This window comes from Myotis lucifugus, unplaced genomic scaffold (genome assembly GCF_000147115.1).
Source record: "Myotis lucifugus unplaced genomic scaffold, Myoluc2.0 scaffold_283, whole genome shotgun sequence".
NCBI classification, from domain to species: Eukaryota; Metazoa; Chordata; class Mammalia; order Chiroptera; family Vespertilionidae; genus Myotis; species Myotis lucifugus.
The window spans coordinates 764,224-778,027 of record NW_005871331.1 but is presented as its reverse complement, the minus strand read 5'-3'; the positions used below and the strand labels follow the sequence as shown (position 1 = coordinate 778,027).

The 13,804-nt window shown below is 42.8% G+C and overlaps 1 protein-coding gene across 1 annotated transcript; it reads left to right on the top strand.

Moving 5' to 3' along the window:
* Positions 1–11,156, top strand: LOC102422616 (caspase-14-like). The gene is made up of 6 exons (XM_006099765.3): positions 1–84; positions 1,539–1,688; positions 6,283–6,508; positions 7,485–7,601; positions 9,563–9,672; positions 10,863–11,156. Exons 1-6 carry the CDS (start codon positions 16–18, stop codon positions 10,962–10,964), a joined length of 774 nt encoding a protein of 257 aa, XP_006099827.3. The 5' UTR covers positions 1–15; the 3' UTR covers positions 10,965–11,156.
* Positions 11,157–13,804: the final 2,648 nt, after the last annotated feature.

Genomic DNA, 13,804 nt, shown 5'->3' with positions numbered 1-13,804 from the left:
TTCTGTTCTCTTTCCATGAAAATTCATCCAGTGATCCCAAGGAAAGCTCTAAAGAGAAGCTATGACTGTGTGGACGGTGACTTGGTAAATATCATCACTCTCACTCCCACACTGCACACTGGTTATTAAAGCTAGTATTTGGCCACCCCTGGAACATTTTAGGTGCTGCTCCTATTGGGTTAAAGATGACTCACTTATCTCCAGCGGTCAGATCTCACTGCTTTCTGTTATAACAGTGCAAGCCAGTTCAAACCACTGTTACTATCTCTATTTTACAAGTCAAAGAAAGTGACCACTGGAGATAAAACACTGTTTGCCGGCCTTAGGTTTATTTTAAATTGTTGTTTAAGTTTTACTGTGGATATTTTAAATGTATGATAAAGTAGAGAGACTGGAAAAATGGCTCCTCCAAACCTCAGGCCAGCATACTTAGCCTGCTTCAGCAATTAGCAACATAATGGCCAGTCCTGTTTTATCTGTTCCCGCCTCTCCATTATTTTAAAGCAAATCCAGATAGCTTATCACTTTCATCTGCATATACTTTATTTTAGTATGTATTTCTGAGAAAGCTTTTCTCCAAAACAGAACCGTAATTCCCTACTTCTACCTAAAACAAATCCCTTAAGCTTGGCAAAGATGCAGTCAGCATTCAGATATCCTTGACTGGTTCCTATTTGACAGTTGGTTTGTTGGAATCAGAACTCCGGTCTACCCAACTTCATTTGACTGGTTTGTCTCTTAAGACTTCTCCCTACCCTGGCCGGTTTAGCTAAGTGGGTAGAGCGTTGAACCCAGATAAAGGGTCCCGGGTTTGATTCTGGAAAGGGCACTTAGTACATCGGTTGTAGGCTCCTCCCCACTCGGGCCCTAGTTGGGGCACGTGCAGAGTGCAGGAGGCAACCAATTGATGTGTTTCTCTCACGTAGATATTTCTGTCTTTCCCTCTCTCTTCCACTCTAAAAATCAATGGAAAAATATCCTTGGGTGAGGATTTAAAAACAGAACAAAACACAAAAAACATCTTCCTTCTTTAACCTTTTTCTAGTTGCATATCTGTTGAAGAAACCAGAATCTCCTATAAAACGTCCCACATTCTGGATTTTAATGACTGCAACCCTGTGTTGTCATTTACCACTTTCCTTTGTCTGTCCTACTTCCTGAAACTGGTAGTTATGGTTGTATATAGGAATTTTCTGAGATTGGTCTACTAGTCCAGGTCTGAGAAAGGCATTTGAACGAATTATAAATCAAGTCATGTCTCCCCCTCCCCCCCAGAACTGGTAAGAGAGGCCATCACTATTGTGCCCCTGATCTGAACTGGGAAATCTCACTATTAATCCCAGAAGAAACTCACCGTTTCATATACCGTTTCATGAACAACACAGGTTGGAACTGCGCGGGGTCCACTTACACAGGGAGTTTTCCATTGGCCAGCGCATTTCCAACCCGCATTGTTCAGGGTCAGCCATCCGTGGTGTATTTGGCTTCCTGAGTGTGGGTTGATCTGAATATTGTTTCTTGGCTTTGCTGGAAAACAGGACTGTTACGACCTGAAAGGCAGGCGGAACGCTTTCCTCATGTGTGTGAAGAAGAACAGGCCAGGGTCTGACTGGGATGTTGGTTTAATGAAGAAATGGCTTAGCCAGTGCCAGTTTGAATATACGCCATGCATCGACCCTGACAAAAAGGTAACAAAAACAAAAATGAAAAATTGTAGCTGGGATTTTATAACCTTCCTTTTTTAAGATAAATAGTTGGGCCCGACTGGTGTGGCTCAGTGCTTGAGCATGGGCCTGTGAACCAGGAGGTCACAGTTCAATTCCCAGTCAGGGCACATGCCTGGGTTTCGGGCTCAATCCCTAGTGGAGCCATGCAAGAGGCAGCCAATCAATGATTCTCTCTCATCATGGATGTTTCTATCTCTCCCTCTCCCTTCCTCTCTAAAATCAATAAAAAATATATTTTTTAAAAAATTGGGGTTTTAGTACCTTGGCAAGAACCAGGACCTGCTGAGCAGTGACTTGTATATCCTGATGAAATTGTTGGTACTTTTATTTTTATTTATTTATTTTTCTTTTTTATTATTTATTATTTATTATTTATTTTTTGTTGGTACTTTTTTTTTTTTAAAATATATTTTATTGATTTTTTTACAGAGAGGAAGGGAGAGAGATAGAGAGTTAGAAACATCGATGAGAGAGAAACATCGATCAGCTGCCTCCTGCACATCTACTGGGGATGTGCCCGCAACCCAGGTACATGCCCTTGACCGGAATCGAACCTGGGACCTTCAGTCCGCAGGCCGACGCTCTATCCACTGAGCCAAACCGGTTTCGGCATGTTGTTGTTGGTACTTTTATAATCAGATGTGTGACACCCCAATCCCCTTCCAGTCAACCAGGTCCTCTTGGGTTTCAGTCTTAGCTGGGGCTGTGCAGTTGAAGAGGGAAAGGGAACTCAAGAAGATGTCCTAGGCAACATGGACAAGGAGGCCCAAGGATGAGCTGTGAGTCCAGAGTGGGCAAGGCCCGGGACATCTGGGAGAAGGGAAGACCAAGGAAAGGGCTCTGAGAGGTCAGCAGGAGGCCAGGTCAGGGATTTCAGCAACATTGGAGCCCCTGGGCTTTGAAAAGTCCTTGTGGGGCCCTGGCTGGTTTGGCTCACTGGATAGAGCGTCGGCCTGGGGACTGAAGGGTCCTAGGTTCGATTCCGGTCAAGGGCATGTACCTTGGTTGTGGGCACATCCCCAGTAGGGGGTGTGCAGGAGGCAGCTGATCAATGCTTCTCTCTCATCGATGTTTCTAACTCTCTATCCCTCTCCCTTCCTCTCTATAAAAAAAATCAATAAAATATATTTTTAAAAAAACAAAAACAAGAAAAGTCCTTGTGGGACTTACCTGGAACCATGTGAGAGATGGGTCACTAAGACCCTGGGCAGAACTGCATTGTGACTTAAGTAGATGACACAGAAAAAATAAGATTGATGAGCAGTGGGGCGGATGGGAACTCCATGTTGATCTCTGACCCTAGCTCATTAATGCCCTAGAGCTGCCCGTATTCTGGGACAAGGACTTAAGAAAGCTCTTCAAGACACCAAGAGTCACTGCTAGTGAGCATCAGGGAGCAGCATAGCAGAGGGGCTGCGAATGCAGTGCGGATGCCAGAGTTGGAATCCTGTCTCTTACTGGTGTGTTACGTTATATCTGGTTCTCAGCTGAAGGTGACTTTGTCCCCCAGAGGACATTTGGCAATGTGTGGAGACATTTTTGGTTGTCACAACTGATAACAAAAATGGGGAGGGGGGACTATTTCCTTAATAAATAAAAAGTGCCTACAAATCAAAAAGGAAAAAACCTCAACAACCCAACAGAAAAATGCGCAAAGGATATGGAAAGCAGCAAGTGGTGTCCAGTGGGTAGAAGCCAGGGAATGCTGCTAAGCATCCTGCAATGCCCAAGACAGCCACCTGCAGCAAAGACTGTTCTGGCCCCAAATGTCAATAATACAATTGCTTTAGAAACCTTGCCTTAAATTATTTGACTACTAATGGATATTTTTCCATTGATTTTTTAGAGAGAGTAGAAGGGAGGGGGAGAGATAGAGAGAGAAACATCGATGTGAGAGAGACACATCACTTGGTTTCCTTCTGAATGGGCCTCGAGAATAGGCCCTGGTGGGGGCCCAGGATCAAGCCTGCAACCGAGGTACGTGCCCTTGTCCGGACTCAAACCCCAGGACTCTTCAGTCCACTGGCCGACACTCTATCCACTGAGCCAAACCAGCTAGGACTCATTGACTACTTTCTTATCTTTACAATGGGGGTGATGATAGTAAATTCTCTTGTAGGGTGCTTGTGAGGATGAAATAAGCTTCTATATGTAAAAGTTCTCAGAATAGTAGCCGACTTATAGTTAAGTGCTCATATCAGTGTTGATTTTATTATTCCAAAGCTAAAAACGGGCTCCTTCATTTATCCCAAGGATTGTACCAGAGTCTCTTCCGAGTTACATGATTTTTCATCAAGTCCCTTCCATTCGGATGGCAGATATTGCTAATGTTCTTTTGGTTTATTCTCTTAAAGATCTGGGTGTAGCCCTTTTCTCTATATCCTGTCAACATTCATTTGTAAATATTTCGTAATCTTACTGGCAAAAGAATTTCACTGTTTTAAGTTTCATTTTCTAGGTCATTAGTTCGGTTGAACATCTTTCGGCCATTTTTTTTTCCTTCTATGAAATATCTGTATCTTTTTCCCCCACTGGACTTTTTTTTTTTTTTTTTTTTTTTTTTACATTTTTATTGTTTTCAGAGAGGAAGGGAGAAGGATAGAGAGATAGAAACATCAATGATGAGAGAGAATCACTGATCGGCTGCCTCCTGTACTCCCCCTACTGGGGATCGAGCCCACAACCCAGGCATGTGCCCTTGGCCGGAATTGAACCTGAGTTCCTTCCGTCCACAGGTCGATGCTCTCTCCATTGAGCCAAACTGGCTAGGGCTGGATTTTCTTTTTCTTACCCTACAGTTATTTTCCTGGACACTATTCATTTACAAAATATAGTGCAAATATTTTTCTCCTACCCTGTTGCTTGCCTTTTGACAAATTTTGACTTTTTGTTGTCTTAAGTTACAGTGAAGTCTTCTAAATTTTGTGAGTAAACTGGTCAGTTTTTTCTGTTTGTAGGCTCTTTTTTCTTGTGTCTTGATTACACCCACTGCCTTCCCAATTTAAAAAAGTTAAAATTATTTTTCTGTGACTTTTTTAAAATTAAGTTTTACCTTCTCCCTGTAATGTTAGTTTTGTAACAGTGTGGTATAGGAGGTCAGTCTAATTTTATTTCCAAATGGATAGTCAGTCCTCTGAATATTTATTGAATGATACATTCTTCTCTCACATACACCTTTGTCATGAACTAAATTCCTATAGAGAGCACTTGAATTAGTTTCTGGATTCTAAAATATTCCATTCACATAGTTGTTTATAGTTATACCAGTATATCACTATTTTCTTCACGATTTTATAGTACCTTTTGAGGTCTGATAAGACCTATCCCCCACTCATTCTTTTTTTCTTCTGAACAATCTTAGTATTCTTGAGAATGACCTGTTCTCTATGGCCTTGAGAATCATCTGGTTAACTTCTACAGAAATCCTTTGGGATTTTGATTGGCATGACACGAATTAAGATTCATTTGGAGTGAATTAGCGAAATAAAAGTATTGAGTCATCTGAGCCAGAAGCATCAGCATGTCATGGTTTGTTTATGCTGCCTCTTCACCAAATATATATATATTTTTGGTTTTCTTCACTTAGTAATGCGTATTCCTTGCTGGGTTTTTCTTTTCTCTGGGTATTTTAGTTTTGTGGTGACCATGGATGGGATCCCCTTTTCCATTATGTGGCTTAAATGATTATTGCTGGGTAATTGGGGGAATATAGATTCTGTAAGTGCATCTTGTATCTGGTCAACTTGATGATCTCTAATTCTAATAGTTTTTTAGTTGATTTATTTTATATTTCTAGATAGTCATGTTATCTGTATATAATGAGTTTTGGCTCCTTGTTTCCAATATTTGAACTTCATTTAATTTTTACTTTACTTCATTGAGATGGGTAGGGTCTTTATTAGGACATGCATGGGAGTAGAGATGGCTGCCCCCTGTGGGTGGACTTTGATAACATCTGCTGATAGACTCTGGCAGGTGTATATTAATGGCCGGACTCTTCCATTCCCTTCCATTTCTACCTTATTAAGATTACTAACTTTATAAAATACTTTTTATATATTAAAATAAGTTAATAATAAGAACTAAAAACACCAGCCCTTTGAAGAGCTATAATTCTGTTTTATTTTGTGGTAGATAATCAGAAATGCCCTAATTTTGTCAAACTAGAACCAGTAGCACAAGAAGAAATCAAATGAATTCTGAGAGCAACCAAAAGGGAGTGACACGTCAAGAAATGAATATTTACTTCATACTAACTCTGTTAGAGACGTAGGTATTTTCATATTTATCATCTCGTTGGATCACTTCCTTGTGTTTCTGAATTCCTCCCACCTTCAGTTCTTATCTATATATATAAAGGCCTAATATGCAAAGTGTCCCCTCAGGAGTTTGACCGACCGGGAGTTCGATCGCTCGCTATGACGTGCGCTGACCATCGGGGTGGCGCGGAACGAAGAAAGGCTCCGGCCAGTAGCCGGCAACTGCTAGGGACCCTACCCGTGCCCAAATTTCGTGCACGGGGCCTCTAGTTTTAATATACTATTCTATTTCACAGGAGTTACTTGAAAAACTAACATCATTTCGTGATGGATTAAATGAAATTAAAGATGAAATTAGCTGTTGCCTTGTCACTCTTATGTCCCATGGAGAAAAAGGCTATCTTAAAATAAGAGATGATGAAAGAGTCAGCCTGGAAGAGATTTTTGAAATGTTTAATAATAAAAATTGTCCAGCACTTAAGGAGAAACCAAAGATCTTTATAATCCAGGCCTGCAGAGGAGGTAAGTGGAAACGTCTTTGTATTCATCGTGTTTGTAGGGAATTCTCATACTGATGACAGAGTAAAGAAGAATAGGTTTAAAAACATGTATGAGTAAATATTATATTTTAAATTAGAGGACTCTTAGCTGTTGTAACTTCAGTCGTGTAGTTATACTAGCGACTGAGCTGGGAGGAAGGGATGGATGAAAAACTTACCTGGGATAGAATAGCTAACTTGGGCTGAGGAACAGTCCAAGTCACTGACTTCATGAGGTGGGTCTGGGAGCCTCAAGTTCTGGGAGAGGTGTGTCCAATTTCCAAGGGATGTCCCACCTTCCAGGTGATTCCAGGTGGTTTGTGGGACTAACATCCGACTTAGCTTATTTCTCTCTTCTTACGAAGATACAAGCCGTGGTGACATTTATTTTATTTTAAAAAATTTTAAAAATATGTTTTTATTGCCCTAACCGGTGTGGCTCAGTGGATAGAGCGTCGGCCTGCGGACTGAAGGGTCCCGGGTTCAATTCCGGTCAAGGGCATGTACCTTGTTTGCGGGCACATCCCCAGTCGGGAGCGTGCAGGAGGCAGCTGATGGATGTTTCTCTCTCATCGATGTTTCTAACTCTATCCCTCTCCCTTCCTCTCTGTAAAAAATCAATAAAATATATTTTTAAAAAAAGTAAAAAAAAAATGTTTTTATTGATTTTTAGAGGGAGAAGGGAGAGAGAAATAGAAACATTGATGAGAGAGAAACATCAGTGGGCTGCCTCCTGCATGCCCCAACTGGGATGGGCTGCCTCCTGTATGCTCCCTACTGGGGATCGAGCCGGCAACCCTGGCATGTGCCCTGACCAGGAATCAAACCAGCGACCTTTTGGTGCATGGGTCGATGCTCAACGACTGAGCCACGCTGGCCGGGCACGGTGATGTTTATTAAGGGTCGCTGGTGTCAGTGATGTAGCATTGTAGTTTGTCTCTTCATTCCTCAAAAAACAGAGAGAAGAGATAGTGGTGTTGAAACAGATGATGAACCCATGGACTTGGATGACATATCAGAGAAGAAGAGGCTGCCCACGTTCAGTGATTATTTCATCATCTATCCTACCCAGGCAGGTAAGACAGCAAAGCTCGATGATTGTGAGATGCCCATTACCTCCTCCATCTCCCTTCAGAAATGGTTCCTATTTTCAGAAATGGTAGGTTGGCATCTTACCGTTCATTTCTTCTAGGAAGACATCAACCTCTGAGTAAAGTACCATAAAGTAAATAAGGTCATTGGCTGTCATGTGAAAACGATGTTGGCCCAAAAGCTAACTCTGTCACTGCTATCTTTTAGACCCTGCAATATTTTTTATGTCAGCTTCTTGTGTTTGTTTTTTTTAATCCTCACCTGAGGATATTTTTCCATTGATTATAGAGAGAGTGGAAGAGAGAGGGAAAAACAGAGAAATATCAGTGTGAGAGAAACATCGATTGGTTGCCTCCTGCACGAGCCCTGACCAGGGCCAGGGCCAGGGAGGAACCTGCAACTGAGGTACGTGCCCTTGAACGGAATCGAACCCAGAACCCTTCAATCCCCAGGCTGATGCTCTTTCCACTGAGCCAAGCTGGCTAGGGTGAGTATTTTTTTAAATATATTTTTTATTGATTTCAGAGAGGAAGGGAAAGGGATAGAAAGATAGAAACATCAATGATGAGAGAGAATCATTTCTCAGTTGCCTCCTGCATGCCCCCCAACTGGGGACAGAGCCTGCAACCCAGGCATGTGCCCTTGACTGGAATCGAATCCAGGACCCTTCAGTCCACAGGTCGACGCTCTATCCACTGAGCCAAACCAGCTAGGACTAGGGTGAGTTTCTTCATGTAAAATGAGTGATAAAATTTACTTATGTCATTAGGATGTTATGTAAATTAAATTATGTAATGCAGGTGCTGTGCTTATCGTAATTGGCATAATAAATACCGAAAAAATCGCTAATATTATTACTAATGTATTCTGCTAATAACATCATTATTATTACTAATACTGTTACTAATAAGTTAAAAGTTTTTAAAAATCTTATGTGCTGAAGGGTGGACTTGACAGGGAAATGTAGAGAAGATAGAAGTAAATGGTCAAGGACATTTATTTAGCTGTTTTTATCTTAACCTTCAAAAAGGATTAAGGTAGTATGTAAATATATATATATGCAGTTCAAGATAAATTGTTAGTGAAGAAATGGAAGCTAAGGATGTAAGGGCAGTAATGTAAAATGAAACATACTGAATGGTGAGACATGGAAAATGTCCCCACTAAAGTTAGATGTAAGATTCCACTTCTTGGTTATTTACTCAAGAGAGATGAAAGCATAGGTCCTCATAGTCATTTGTACACACAGGTTCATAGTGTACAAATAGTTATTTGAAATAGTCAAAAACTCTAAATAACCCAAATGACCATCAACAGGTGAATGGATAAGCAAATCATGGTATATCATACTTTGAATACTACTCAGCGTTAAAAAAGAAATAAGCTCCAGCCCAACCAGTGTGGCTCAGTGGTTGAGCATCAACCTATGAACCAGGAGGTCAGGGTTCGATTCCCGGTCAGGGCACATGCCTGGGTTTTGGGCTTGATCCCCAGTAGGTGGTGTGCAGGAGATAGCCCATCAGTGATTCTCTCATCACTGATGATTCTATCTCTCTCCCTCTCCCATCCTCACTAAAATCAAAAAAAAAATATATATTTTTAAAAATAGAAGAGAGATAAAATGAAGCAAATGTCAAAATGATGAAAACCATTGAATCTGAGGGATGATTATATGGGGGATTGTGAAACTTTGCTTTCCACCTTTGTGTATATTTGAAATCCTTTACTAAAAGAATGCCTTATTGAGAGGTTTTTGTGCTGTTCGTCACATGGACCCACTGTTATGGCCCATGTCTGTTATGGCTCCAGGCACACTTCTGTTAATGCAAGAGTGTCTCTGTGCTCTCAGTTCAAAGCCACTTCCGAGGCTTTAACTATGGGCACAAGAACAGTTAGCGCCAGTGGAGGAGGAAAATGGACGAAATGCCTGTGTTTCAATTTGTAGATCATGTTGCTTTACGGCACCCCCGCACCGGCTCTGTGATGATCGAAGCCATGACTGAAATCTTCCAACAGCATGGAAATAAGTTTCACATCGTTGACTTTTTCACCAAAGTAAGTAAATTCCAAGGGTCTTTGTGCTTCATTCACTCCAGAGCTGATGCACTCGATGAGAAGGTTATGATGACGCAATTGACCTTAGCCATGTAACCAATGTCAGTGTTGCTGTTACTGTGCTCATTTGCAACCTTTTCTCATTAACTCTCTTTTCACATAAAAATGCCAGATGAAGAAGAAACTTACCCTGGCTGGCGTTGCTCACTTGCACAGGGGTGCTTTCCGCAGCCCCTCAGGCTAGGTCAGCTCTTTGGTGTCAGCACGTACACCAAAGGGTTGCAGGTTTGATCCCCGTTCCAGGTCGGGGCACGGGCGGGAGGTAACCAATCAATGTGTCTCACATCAATGTTTCTCTCTCCTCCTCTTCCTCCTCCCTCTCTCCTTTTCATTCTCTCTTAAAAAATCAATGGAAAAAATATTCTGGGGTGAGGATTAACAAAATAAATGAATTCAAGTCAATGAAAGGAAAAAGAAGAGGAGAAAATGACTATTCAAAACCTGATGATAAATCACTGTAATTGGCCATTCTCCAAACTATGGTTCCTGTGTAAGCTCTTGCTGACTAGACACTGGTGAAAAAAGTCCAGAACTGAGGATGAGGTGGCCTTTGCAGGTGACCGATGTGCTGACAGCCACCCCTGGAATTGTACAGCTGTTGGATACGTTGGACATAACGCACTCACACGCTTTCATCTCACCATGAGTGCCAAGGCTCAGACAGGCTTCCTACCTTTCCAGGGGCAAGTTGGAGAGTGAGCCCAGGTCTGTGGGCTCCTCAGTCCGATGCTCTTTCCGCCTCCCAGGACCGAGCACCTGTTGGGACATCTCCCTAGGGCAGTGATGGCGAACCTTTTGAGCTCGGCGTGTCAGCATTTTGAAAAACCCTAACTTAACTCTGGTGCCTTGTCACATACAGAAATTTTTTGATATTTGCAACCATAGTAAAACAAAGATTTATATTTTTGAGATTTATTTTATATATTTAAATGCCATTTAACAAAGAAAAATCAACCAAAAAAATGAGTTCGCGTGTCACCTCTGACACGCACGTCATAGGTTCGCCATCACTGCCCTATAGTGATGTTTGCGTTGCGCTCCAAGGGGTCAGCATTCTGCCGCCTCCTCCTCTGGGGTTTCTCGCTCGGGGCTTTGCAGGCTCGTGGACAGTTTGTGCTCTTCTCTTCCAGGTGAATAACAAGGTGGTGCACACGGAATTTTTTCTACGCGAGGAACCAATAAAAGTGTCTCTCGTCATGGAATCGACTCTCACTAGATTCGTGTACTTTTGACGCCGGGACAGTTTAAGAAATAAGGACTTCTTTATCATAGACTTCGTAAAGAACTGTGAGGCTTCGTAGCATAGGACAAACGAATATCATTTTGTATTATTTTTGTCACTAGTTGTATTTCTCTAATTTGTTTTGTATACATATGCTGTTTTTCTAAGATTTAACTCCGCATATTTGGAGTTTGTAAATAGACTTTTTTTTACTGAATTTCTTACTTCCTGAACTGTTATGAAAACATGGAAGTCAAGCCCCCATGTGTATACTGTTTTATCAATGTCCTTCTCTTGCTGATCACCCCCATCTTCTCCACGGTCAGTTTGGTGCTGGTGTTAAGCCTCATCTTCTTGGCTTAGTACTCAGGAACTGCCTTTATACTGTGGTCTTCCCCTGGTCCCCCTGTTTCCCCATATTGTCTGCAGCCAGGCTGATCTCCTTTTTGACTTCCTAAGCCATCCTCAAGTCTGACCTTGGGTATCTCTACTTGTCCTTTGTGTCTTTGATGCCTTCATGTCTTCACCCCCACCCATTCTCCAGCTTCCTCCTCGCTGCCTCAGTACCTTTGAACTGCTGGTTTCTGCCTGGAACATTGTGTTCCGCCCCATAGGCAAGTCCCTTCTGTCCGTTCATGCATCCTTGCAGAGGGATGCTCTCCGCAGCCCCTCACGCTAGGTCAGCTCTTTTTCAGCACTCAGAGACCCTCTGCTTTCCTTCTGTAGCATTGTACACTACTGTACTTACGTGACTGTGTCGTGGCTGTTAGTCTCTCTCTCCGTTCAGTTATAAGCTCCAAGAGGCAGAGGCCATGGGTCTTATTCGTAACTGTATTCCAGCTTCCATCTGTGCCTTAAGACAGAGAGAAGCCCTGTGAGAAATGTTTAGCAAGTGACTGATGCCTGTCTTTTCATTATTTTATCCATTCCTCAGACCTCACCTTATTACCTCCATGCCTAACTAGCCACATGCTAGCCATCCCCACCTATTACCTCTATGCCTATCTAGCCACATGCTAGTCATCCCCACCTATGTGTCCCATGGCCACTTTTAATATGTATATATATTGATTTCAGAGAGGAAGGGAGAGGGAGAAATAGAAACATCAATGATGAGAGAGAATCATTGATCGGCTGCCTCCTGCACGTCCCCCACTGGGGTTTGAGCCCGCAACCCGGCCATGTGCCCTGACCTGGAATTGAACCTGACCTTCTGGTTCATAGGTTGATGCTCAACCATTGAGCCAGGCTCCATGGCCACTTTAATCAGTTGGAAGTTAAGCTGTTTCCCCTAAGTCTCCCCTAAATGCCCCCAATTGTTAATCCTTACACTCCTCACTGCCTACAGAATATGCTCCAGATTTTCTTAGGAGAATATCCCAAGTCCTCTGCCAGGCCCTACCGACACTACCGGAGTGCTCCGTTTGTCCTGGTCTTGGCTATTCCAGATGATCTGCTGTTCCCTCAGTCACCCCTTCACCAAATTGGACTTGTGATTTAATGAATGCTGACTGAACACTCTCAGATACTTTATGTCATAGTTCACTCTCCTTTCCGCCTGAAACACCCTCTGTTCTGACTGTGTGCTTCCTCCAGAACACATTCTCCAGGATGCCTCTTGGGTCCCAACCCACTAAAAGGAAAATCTGAATGCAGACCAGTGTCTTCACAGTAACAAGCTGTGGATTGAGCGTGGGCTTTCATTGTAATGATGTTCTAACTTCCTATGTGACGTGGACTGTGTTGGGACCTCGGTTTCCCCATCTGTAGAAAAGGAGATGTGGCCCAGCTGACTCAGAACTCCTCCCTTGGACCTCAGGGAACTTTGACTTCTCAGGGAACTTGCTCGTGAACGTCCTGCAGAGGTGACTGTTCCTAAACCCAGAGGTTCGAGATGGCATTTGCATCCGACTGTCGGGCCTGCAGGAGAAGGCAGGTGGTTGGTGAGGATGCTGTGAAGATTGACGGGAGCAACCCAGGATTTCCAGGCCCATCTCCATTTCAGGGATAATTGTGTCCTTTTTGGTTAGTGTGATTTCTTAAGCTTACATACATGTGACTTCATTTTGTAACTTTGATTTTTGTATAAAACATTAAAATGTCTGCTTGGTTCCTAAATAACATGGGGTGAGCCTCTGCATTCACTTGCGTCTGTAGGATTTCCAGGGGGACGCTTCCAGAAGGATGGCAGCACCTGAATTATCACCAGCTCTCATTTCCTGGGAGAGGTTAAGTGACCTGTTCAGAGTCACAGTTAGAAGGTGGTACAGCTGGGGTTCCAAAGCATGAATTTACCATAAGACGCAGAGTGCGAAGTGATGGAGAAAAGTTATACAGATGAAAGCTTGCGGTGGACAGAAGGGACCATACCATGTAACTGAGGGCATGAGAGCTTTGGAACAGAGGAGGGAAAAGGGATTTGGGGACATTGCTCAGGCCACTACAGCTAAAGTGCACGGAGAGGACTATCGGACAACTAGGTATCAGGCAGACAGGTGAAGAGGAGCGATAAGGAAGTCTGGTTAGAAAGGGTGGTGGGAAGATGCCCAAGATGAACTTGATGCCTGGGGCCAATTAGATGCCCCATATTCTCCCAGCTTCAAATCTCTTCGCCACCCAATGCCATGTGAAGCGTAGTCCAAAATACTACGGTCCCTAGCACAATTTTATATTTGGGGGGAAAAAATTCATTTAGTTTTTAAATACAAGGCCCAGAAACCAAAGTTTGGAAAAGGAAGGCTCTGAGATCTTTGTTCATCACAAGTGGGCACGAATTAAAAAATGATGGAGCCCTAACCGGTTTGGCTCAGTGGATAGAGCATCGGCCTGCGGACTGAAAGGTCCCAGGTT

Bases quoted from the DNA above. Each gene is read 5' to 3' on its own strand.
- LOC102422616 (XM_006099765.3), top strand. From the start codon at position 16: ATGAAAATTCATCCAGTGATCCCAAGGAAAGCTCTAAAGAGAAGCTAT. The intron at 85-1,538 runs GTAAATATCATC...GCTGGAAAACAG, and splicing joins ACTGTGTGGACGGTGACTTG to GACTGTTACGACCTGAAAGG. The intron at 6,509-7,484 runs GTAAGTGGAAAC...CTCAAAAAACAG, and splicing joins AATCCAGGCCTGCAGAGGAG to AGAGAAGAGATAGTGGTGTT.